The following is a 10,500-nucleotide window of genomic DNA, read 5'->3' on the forward strand; positions in this document are numbered from 1 at the left end:
AGAAACAAGACAAATTAACAGAAGAGCATGCAAGTTTATGAGACAAGGGAGAATCATGAGGAATTGAAACTCAGAAGCAAGGTTTAGAGTGGAAAAGCAACCAAGTGTGGGGAGGCTAACGGAGGACAGGAACATGGACAAGATCTGGCCTCAACTGCCTGTCCATGCTGGCCTGACTCCCCTTTCAGGATAAGAAAGGGGAGACCAGAAAGCACTTCTTGCACCTGTTGTTTTAATTGCCTTCCTTTCAAAATAATCCCGGTGCTAAGGTGGGATACTTCGTGGTGGCACATTCTGCCACCCTTTTACCATCCATTGCTGCCTTTTTTTTATTATTAAAATCTTTTTTATTTTTACCAACTGCATTTTGATTCATCGTACTCAAATGGGGTTCAACTTTTTATTTCTGTGATTGTACATGATGTAGATTTCACACCATTTATGTAATCATACATGTACATAGGGTAACACTGTCTATCTACTATCTTTCCTTCTCCTACCCCTCCCACCCCATTTTCCTATACACCATCCAAAGTACCTTCATTCTCTTTGCTGCCCTTAAGACTTGCTATACGAAAACTTTTGAAAACAGGTAAGGACAGAGGCTTCCTGTTGATGGAAACTACTTTTTGAAGTAACAGCTTTAGAATGTGTTCCAGTTAATATTGGGCGAATATAATGAAATTCAAAAACTCCCCCAACAAACGGAAAAACTTTATTTTTGAATAAACATTGAACAAGTGTGAGACACTCATCACAGATGATCTCATAAACAGATTGCAAAGGCAGAGGAACCAGTCTTTTATGGAGCTGCATTAAGTTGGTCTCAATTAGGGGGCAGGCGACAGCTGGTTAGGACCATCTTCACCTGGAAACTGGGAAAATATAGAGTTATATTCCTTGTTAATCACTTGTTTTGAAGAGATGACTCTTGAAAAAACATTCCTAGGTTTGAGGACAAATTAAAAGGATTTCCATACATTTGAAAATGCTAGAAATATTGAGTAGAGGAAAGTTTCTTATTTGTAAAAGAAAATTAAACCTCTTATTTTTAACATATATTTGCCCTTAAACTAGCTTGCTCAATTTACTTATGTGATGTACCTCTTATGTATCATTTATGTGGAATTTGGTTATTATTATTGGTTGAGTCAATTGTGTTTTGTTTTTCTAAAAGTGTTCAGCAATTTTTGTTTTTATTGCAATAAGTACAGGAAAATCTCAATTATTTTGTTTTAAGTTTACTATCATTTACTTACTTTTTAGTTATGAAATTAAGTGTAATACTATGAATATACTATATGTTGCACACCTGTAATCTCGGTGGCTCAAGAGACTGAGGCAGGAGGATCTTAAGTACAAAGTCGCCTCAGCAATTTAGTGAGCCCTAAGCAATTCCCCTCTCAAGAAGAAATAAAAAGGGCTGGAGATGTGGCTCAGTGATTGAGTGCCATGGTGTTCAATCCCTGGTACCAAAACAAAAAACAAAAGAAAGAAAGAAAAAGAAAATATTGTAATGCAAATTTCTCTAAAGGATCTCTCATTAAAGGGTAGTAGAAAAGTCCTGTAGTAACAAGAAATTGCAAGGTTCTGTTGGAAGAAGTGGTTAAAATGTCTCCATGATAGGTGACAGACAGACCCTGTCTAGGAGTGGTGGGAACCTGGGGTTAAGGAATCATTCAAACTGGGCCTACTGTGCTGACCTCCGCCCATTTTCTTTTTCAAGAAGCAATTCGCCTGCAGCCCTGCCTGTCTTAAGTGGACAGGAAGTGTGACATTCCTCAAGGAACTGCCTGTCAGCTGCAGGAAAGATGCAGGCCTAAAATAATGTTGATAGGAGGAACCCAAGTTACTCTGAAGGGGGAGACTTTTGTGACTCTTTCACAGTCCAGATCCCAGAACTCAGAAAGATAATTCCTCCTAACCATAGAATCGGTAAGATTCCAGTTAGAACCAAACAGCAAGGGCCAAAGTGACCAAGAGTTGTCATGGCAGTGGGGACTTGAAACTCTTATGTCATCCTGCAGTCAAAAAACAAAAAGTTGATCTGGGCAGGGCCTCCAGAAACTTCCCTAGGACCCCTCCACCTGCCCAACCCCAATAAAACTGGAGGGCAAGAGAGGCATTACTTATTAATTCATTAGTGAACTACTTATTCATTAATGAATATAATAGCTCTTATAATTATGCAAGATTTTTTTTAAATTTTTTAATTACATATCAAAAAAAAACCTACTGTGACACATTTAAAAACCTTGAGATTCAGTATTTTTGAAGTTGGGAGTTTTCAGCATTTCAAAGGCAACAAATTCACCCTAATAAGTATAGATTTAACAGTTTCAAACAAAATCCTAAAATATTTCATCATTGCAACTGAATGATTTATAATTTCAAAATGAATAAATGGCGACAATAATATAAAATTATTTTGAATGATCATGTAAATGGGAATTAGGGTCAAATACTAAAATATTCTTCAATGTTAAACAAATAATTATAATACTCCAGCACTACACAGAGACTAATCAGTGAGACATAAATTTAAGAAGCAATATAAGCGAAATATTCAATATATTGTAAAATAATTCCTCAAATCTAGAAGGGAAATATTTAATATATTGCACTGATTGACGAGCTGGTTAACTTAAAAAAAATCTCTTTACAAGAAATAAAATCCAATGGGTCAGGCTTTTTAAATGGTTCTATGCAGCATTGGTAAAGTCGTAGGCACAACAGGAATCGCTGTTGGAATCCATGAAAACAGGTCTACCCTTGCCGAAAGACACTTTGGTAACACAACCTAAAACAGCTTAGAATTCTGCATTTTATGCGTCCACCCATTCGGTTCCTAAGAGGCTGGCCCGTGGCGCCCACTCCCAGCGCACAGGGAGGCCGAAACCTCAGCAGCACCGCAGTCTCTGCACGCACTGCCGACGACGCGCGCAGCCTGCAGAGGAAAGAAGAGAATGGTCCCGCGTTTCGTCCCCCTGCCATCCGTCCTCGACAACGGGGACGTGCTGTTGTCTGGGGATGGGGCGGGAATTACATCAAAAGAAAAAAGGAGCGAAACAGACTGGCTTCTGAAGACCAAAACCGGAAGCAAATTGCAGCGCCGCGGGCGCGCCGTGCACGGTCCCTCCCCCGACCCCAGGGCCTTCCCGCCACCCCGCTTCCGGTTCTCACTCCGGTCCGCACGGTTGACCCATAAAAGGCGCCTCCCACCCGGCAGGGCATTCCGTCGCTCGTGGTTGTGGTGACAAAATGTCGGGCCGCGGCAAAGGAGGCAAAGGCCTGGGCAAGGGCGGCGCCAAGCGCCACCGTAAGGTGCTGCGCGACAACATCCAGGGCATCACCAAGCCCGCCATCCGCCGCCTGGCCCGCCGCGGCGGCGTCAAGCGCATCTCCGGCCTCATCTACGAGGAGACGCGCGGGGTGCTCAAGGTCTTCCTGGAGAACGTGATCCGCGACGCCGTCACCTACACGGAGCACGCCAAGCGCAAGACGGTCACGGCCATGGACGTGGTCTACGCGCTCAAGCGCCAGGGCCGCACGCTCTACGGCTTCGGCGGCTGAGCTGGCCTCGCGGCCGGTCCTTCGGTGAAAGGCCCTTTTCAGGGCCCCACGTCCTCTGTGAAGGAGCTGCAGCGACGATCCCTGCTCCGCTCTTGGCCCGCCCTTGACGGGGAATGCCGGGTGCTCCGGGCGGAGGCGCAGGGGCCGCAGGCCTGGCTCCCTGCGGCCAGCCTCAGCCGTCCAGTGCCCCGACACTACCCTGTAAGCAGCCTGACGTCCCCGCTGGGTGGAGGTCAGCCTGGGGCTAGCCGCGGTGGGGGGATCAGTCGCCCCGGCTGCGCCGACGGTCTGGGCACACGTGCTGCGCCCGCCACCCCTGTCCCTGCGTTCGCGCTCGTTCCCAGCGTGCAGACCCCGCTGGCGGTGCACTCTGACGCCAGGCGGAGCTGCGGGGCAAGGCAGCGTGAGTGGAGAGGACACCCAAGCAGTGTTCTCGTGCCACCAGTGACCTTCGAGAGGACTCCTGTCTTCACTTGCTCAGATCAAGACTAGATTTTTTAGTCACTAATGATTGGTTGAGTGACATTTAAATTGCATTGTTCATAGGACTATTTGCTTTATTATTTGGGGGCTCTTAATAGAGATGTCCACTAAAGTTTTGATTTTCTAGTTTCTTACTCGGTTTGAATATTGATGTAGTCTGAACTTTGACCTTTCTCAGCACTTGGCAAGCACATTCATGCCGTGCCTCGATTTCAGATGTGATGTGTTGGTATATAAAAATTAATGTTGCATTCTTCATGGAATTTGAATAGTGCCTTTTCATTTGTGGCTAGCCAATCAGCCCCATCCCCTTAACCACTACAAAGCTGCAGGCATCAGATGCCTTAGCTTGACATTTGACTTAGATTGACAATAGGGTTTTGTAAATAAGCTAAGAATAGCATTAAGAAGGAACTGAGGAAGATCTCACAATAAATTGATCTTTCTATGCCTAAAATCTGCAAGGAGTTGAGAGGCAAATGAAAATGGTAAAATTGAGAGAAATAATGCTTAGGAAGTATTGAAAGTGTCAAAAATGTTAAATGCCTCACATGGATTATCGTGTAATTCTTGCGATTTATTATCATTTATAAAAATATAATCAAATGAAGTCACAAGTATTGTTTATCTGTGACTTAAACTGTGGCATTCTGAACCACACTCAGTATACAGAAAAGCCATCAGGAACAGTCTTGGTGCCTGTCCTATGGTGGGTGATCGGGAATCAGGACAGGTATGAGGCCTGCCAGGCACTACCCAATTTGAAAGGGTGATTCTAGCCTTCGGGTTGTGGGCCTGCCTGAGAAGGGCGTCTCTATTTTGTGTCTGGAGGTGGTCATGCCACTGCTGAATCATGGCTGCCAGTGTCCCCGACCCAGCAGCGGTCATGTTCCAGGCCCCCTGGACTGAACACTGTCCTAGGAAACACTAGGAACTGGTGAAGGTCCGTCACCCAATCAGTAGGGCCCCAAGGGTCAGGTCTTCTTAAATGTCATAGCACTAGTAGTGAAGAGTGGTATATGACTTACCAAAAAAAAAAAAAAAATTGATGTTTATGTATTTCATTTAGTTTTCATCTTTACATGGGGGCTGGATTGTGTTTAGATAACATGCAAGCATACTTCAGACAACTTAGGTTCAGAAATCTGAACAATTCAACTATAAATAAAAGAACTAAATACAAACCAAGAATTCCATGAAAATTCTAGAATTTATGTACTATGAAAGTGAAAAATATACTCTATATTTTGAAGTCTTGAAAAAAAGCTATGTGATGAATACAAGAAAGATCCATTTAATAAATTCTGTATATGCTGAAATAACACACTGGGTCAAATGGATATTAAGATTAATTTAATTTTTTACCTTTTTAAAAATATGGGTGCTACAAAAATATACGTGTGTGAGTGCGTGTGTGTGTGTATGTATCTTACATTGCTTTTCTACTGGGCAGTGCATATTAGAGTAACAAACTAGCTTTAAGCTTTCAGGCCCAAATATACAAATAATTCACATACCCAAAAAAAGTCCTAGTTCAGAGAACTGGGAGAATAAAATGAAGATCAAGTTTCTTCCTCCACTTAATGTTCCTGAAGATGGAGGTTAAGTCTTTCGCTTCTACTCAGATCTCTAAGGCAATGTCAAGAAAGCACTGACACATTACACTTATCATGGGCACAGAGCTGTGGAATTTGTCCTGTGTCTAAGTACTCTGAGTAAATCATGCCTAAGTTTTTCCCTGCTATGCAAGGACTAAAGTCATCCTATTTTCTTGGTCTTTTGATTCTTTAACTTCTAGACTCAAATACACAAAATAGACTAAATATCTGATTGCTAAGTGGCTAACCAGGTTTAAATAAACTTCTGTGTCTCCACTACCAAGCTTCTCTGGGTTTCCCGCAGTCTCTGAGAACCTGGAGCAGTAACCCTTGGTGTTATTCAGACGCTGTAACAATTTCCAGATTGAATTGCTATGGCTCAATCACACACAATTGTTCAAAAGCATGACCTACTCATGACAAAATAATTTTAGAAGATATTTAAACACACTTCACTGTTTGATAATTTAAGACATTATAAAAACACAAGTAGTCTTATTTCTGTTCTAAATTAAGTTAATATATATTTGTCTAAAGAAGAAATGACCTACATACCAGGTACAGTAGGGAGAAACCAGGCCATGCCAGAACCTTGTTCTACCTCTAGCAATTTGAGAAAACTATTTAAGCCCTGTGCATCAACTTTGCTACTTGTGAAAGAATATTGATCTTCATTTTGTGATTCCTTTTGTGATTCCTTCTAGCTGTTAACTTCGAAGCTATCCAGAGAAACAAAATGAGATCCAGATGAAAAGAATGAGAAAAGAGAGAGGACTGAGTTGCAGCATATGACCCCGGCAGCCGGCCCAGGTTCGGGACCATGGGCTGGGACCCTGTAGGATTAAGCAGATTTTCATCCCACTTCATAGACAAGGAAACTAATCTAACAAGGTGAGGTAACTGGTCTGAAGTCTCAAGCCAGTGATCAGCAGAACCAAGATTTGAACCCCAGCACTATGGCTCCAAGAGTCCATCTTCATCCAGTGAAGTACAGGAGGGGACCACTTCAAGTGAACTGATGTATCAGAAGCACCTAGCACAGAATCTGGCAATAGTAGATGCTCAATAAATGGTCACTTTAATTAGATAGTCCCCCCACTCTCACATGACCCAACATTATGTGATTCATTCTTTCTGCTTGTCAGAGGGCATCCTGGGGAGCCATGGGAAAGAAAGGATCACAGCTGAGCCCAAGGATTGTTCTGTCCAAGTAACAAGTCGACCAAGTCACAGAGCCACGCCTTTTATTTTTAAACACACACGAACCCCTCCTCGGACTGATGGCAGGTCAGGGTCATGTTCTACGTGCTCTGGTTTTGGATCCAGTTAATTTAGGCCAGAGGCTTTGGTCATGGGCACTGAGATGAATGGTTTCAGCTCAGGTCACTGCCCCTCTGAGGGGGTCTCTCATGCTCTCGCTATGACTGAACTTTCCCTGGCCGTTGGCATTGCAGCCAGCTGGCTCTTCAGCTGGAGAGGATGGATCCAACAGGCAGCTATTCTGCAGGAGCCACGTGACTACATAAGCCCTGCCTGGCCCTGGCCCTCCTTGCTTTCTCAGATTGTTAAGGTGGCAGCCTCATGGGGCCTCAGACCAGAACAGGCGGCAACCCGAGGACAGAGCCACATAAGGGGCGGTGGGGCAGTCCTTGTAGCCTGCAGAAGCTGCTGCCTTTTGCCCACCTTCCTGCTCTTGCCGAGACAGTGACCCAGGCCCAGACCACTCCACAGCCAACTGGCATCATGCTGCTAATAGAGATATTTACTATTCTAAAAAGTATATTTGTAGCTTTGAAGAACATCCTGTTGACTTTTCTTTATTGTGAAAGAAAATACTCTTTCCCCCCCTTTAAAAAAAAAAAAATGAGAAAAGAGATGCTGGTGAAAGTTATGGCTACACTTTCATCCAGGCTTTCTATGAAAATACAATGCACTTCCAGAATTTTGGAACAGGAGCAACAAAGTCTGCAAGTAAACTTGTAAAATTTTGTAAAGTTGTAAAATCAAGATATATCTTTTGCAAAAATGGTTGTAAGCCTGGTATTAATGACAGCAGAATACCATTAACAGTCCAGGCCAAAAACAAAAACAACAACAACAAAAAACTAATAGTAAAATATCCCTTGTAGGTAGAGTCCATCATCACCATTGGTGTATTTTAGTCAAGCTACCGAAATCCTACATAGCTAGGGCCTGAATATTCATTGGAGAAAATGAGCTAATGTGATGCAAGTATTCTCTTACGCATCTCATTCTTTCCCTTGAAATCTGAACAAGCAGTGCATTACTCTGGTAGTTGTCTCCCATCAGCCTAGGAGTTAAGACAGCTTTTGCTGTCCAAAGACGTCCTGGTGGGGAAACCAGTCTGCAGAAGTTCAAGTTGCACCCACACCTCTCCCGGCTTGAGGTACTGCTCTGCCTTTCCACTGCTTATGCCTTTACTCTTTGAAAAAGACATTTCTTCCACCTCTTTGTAGGTGACTTTCCGCATGTGAAAATGTGAACACCTCCCTCAGATGATGACATGTCACAGACACACACACACACACACGTGCTTGGAATGTTGATAAGCACTGTTGAAAGTCACTTGACATACTTGAGATATTAATGCAGCCCATTAATCTGATAGGATAAGACCTGGGTGAACAGTGAACATACAGGCCGTTAATCCCCAACGCACTCTCATGAAAGCAGGCAATTCAGAGAACCCTTGGAACAGGAGTAGGGAAAATGCCTGCATACCCGTTTCAGGAAACCTGCTCCACTTGAGTTACAGACCTGGCCGGGTCACAACCCGGTTTAAAACTCACCAGCCTTCTTTCCTTTGGCTCCAGGCTGTCCACTATTGCACACGTGGCCCAGTGGCCTCCATCCGAGCCAAACAAGCAGGCTGCTCAGACCCTGGCCAGGCACTTCATCCCTCCTAACTTCCGCTTTTGCTGTTCCATTGTCTCCTCTCTGAAATCCTGATTTCCCCGTCAAGAGTCCTATGAACCTCCTGATGTTCGTCAAATGAAATGGTCAATCGAACCTGTGAACGTTCAGTTGTCTGGAATTGGCCACCAGGCCTCTGTGACCCTGGCGGTTCCGTCTCTGAGGGAACTCCTCCCCAGGCCTTTGCAGAAATTAGCCGCCTGGTGCTCCCATGTAATACTGACCCACGTGGCCTGGTCAAGCTCCAACTGGAAAACTTAAAATTTGAAAAAGAGTAAGTCCCTAGTCCAGGCAACTCAACTCCCGTCGTTCTAATTCTTGGGATAACACTGCCCGAAACAACTGCTTAACAAGAGTGCACTCAGAAAACCCCAAACCCTGTTACTAAACTAAGTGACTACCGGTGTGGAGGACCACGCAAAAAGCCACATCAAGACCCAAGACTACGGTGAAGCTCCCTGCAAATCCAGGTTATGAGGTGCCACGTGTGCAGGTAGTCAGACACCATCCTAGCCACAGCCTCTCCGCATTGGAGAGCGTCTAACGCTTAAAGTTTGGAGAAACAAAGACCTGACCACGTGTTTGCAGTTCTGATATTTACAATGTAAGTGGCTCTTAAAAGAGCCTTTGGGGTTGGTGCAAAGACGCTTACGTGGCACATTCACTTGGCGCTGGTGTACTTGGTGACGGCCTTGGTGCCCTCGGACACGGCGTGCTTGGCCAGCTCCCCGGGCAGCAGCAGGCGCACGGCAGTCTGGATCTCCCGCGACGTGATGGTCGAGCGCTTGTTGTAGTGCGCCAGGCGCGACGCCTCGCCCGCGATGCGCTCGAAGATGTCGTTGACGAACGAGTTCATGATGCCCATGGCCTTGGATGAGATGCCGGTGTCGGGGTGCACCTGCTTCAGCACCTTGTACACGTACACCGAGTAGCTCTCCTTGCGGCTGCGCTTGCGCTTCTTGCCGTCCTTTTTCTGCGCCTTGGTCACCGCCTTCTTGGAGCCCTTCTTCGGGGCGGGAGCGGACTTGGCTGGCTCAGGCATGGCTGGCGAGCAAAGACTGCAAAACGAAGAAGCTAGGCGCAGCGTGGCTTTATATAGAGTTCTAAACGCAAATAAGGTGAAGTGAAAGTCTGTCTTTGATTGGTGGTTATTCAGATGGACGTCAGAGGTTGGTTTTGCCCAATCAGAATGCGGAAACTCTGAATCGATTTTCTATTGGTTGAAACGAAACTACAATTTCACCCAATGACAAGTCTTCTTTTTCGCGCCCAATAGTGGTTATAAAGTGTACTGTTTTGCGTGCTCGGCCTTAGAACCTTGTACTGTTGGTTGCAGGGTTAGTTATGTCTGGACGTGGCAAGCAGGGCGGCAAGGCGCGCGCCAAGGCCAAGACGCGCTCTTCCCGCGCTGGGCTGCAGTTCCCGGTGGGCCGGGTGCACCGCCTGCTGCGCAAGGGCAACTACGCCGAGCGGGTCGGGGCCGGCGCGCCGGTCTACCTGGCGGCGGTGCTGGAGTACCTGACGGCCGAGATCCTGGAGCTGGCGGGCAATGCGGCCCGCGACAACAAGAAGACGCGCATCATCCCGCGCCACCTGCAGCTGGCCATCCGCAACGACGAGGAGCTCAACAAGCTGCTGGGCCGTGTGACCATCGCGCAGGGCGGTGTCCTGCCCAACATCCAGGCCGTGCTGCTGCCCAAGAAGACCGAGAGCCACCACAAGACCAAATAAGTGAGGTTGGGAATACCGCCAAACAAAGGCTCTTTTCAGAGCCACCCTAAGCTGTTCTGGAAAAAGCTGTTGCACACAACCTGCCCTTTTGTCACATAGCACTTGTAAGAGGCAATTCTCTTAGGAGGGTAACTCCCAGAGGCTGGAAGTTGTACTCCCAGCAGGAGTAACCGGCATAATA

The 10,500-nt window shown here is 45.7% G+C and overlaps 3 protein-coding genes across 3 annotated transcripts; 2 read left to right on the top strand and 1 right to left on the bottom strand.

Annotated features, from left to right (window-relative positions):
* Positions 1-1,408: 1,408 nt before the first annotated feature.
* Positions 1,409-9,641, bottom strand: LOC124988220 (histone H2B type 1-K). The gene is made up of 2 exons (XM_047557494.1): positions 9,241-9,641; positions 1,409-2,947 (listed from the first exon to the last, which is right to left on the bottom strand). Exon 1 carries the CDS (start codon positions 9,628-9,630, stop codon positions 9,250-9,252), a length of 381 nt encoding a protein of 126 aa, XP_047413450.1. The 5' UTR covers positions 9,631-9,641; the 3' UTR covers positions 1,409-2,947; positions 9,241-9,249.
* On the top strand, positions 2,859-5,159 carry LOC124988223 (histone H4). The gene has a single exon (XM_047557498.1). It carries the CDS (start codon positions 3,262-3,264, stop codon positions 3,571-3,573), a length of 312 nt encoding a protein of 103 aa, XP_047413454.1. The 5' UTR covers positions 2,859-3,261; the 3' UTR covers positions 3,574-5,159.
* A 284-nt stretch (positions 9,642-9,925) lies between the features above and the next one.
* LOC124988215 (histone H2A type 1-J) lies at positions 9,926-10,500 on the top strand. Its single transcript, XM_047557490.1, has one exon. The coding sequence runs from the start codon at positions 9,933-9,935 to the stop codon at positions 10,317-10,319; it is 387 nt and encodes a 128-aa protein (XP_047413446.1). The 5' UTR covers positions 9,926-9,932; the 3' UTR covers positions 10,320-10,500.

The sequence above is a fragment of the Sciurus carolinensis genome, chromosome 7, assembly GCF_902686445.1.
Source record: "Sciurus carolinensis chromosome 7, mSciCar1.2, whole genome shotgun sequence".
Taxonomy (NCBI): domain Eukaryota; kingdom Metazoa; phylum Chordata; class Mammalia; order Rodentia; family Sciuridae; genus Sciurus; species Sciurus carolinensis.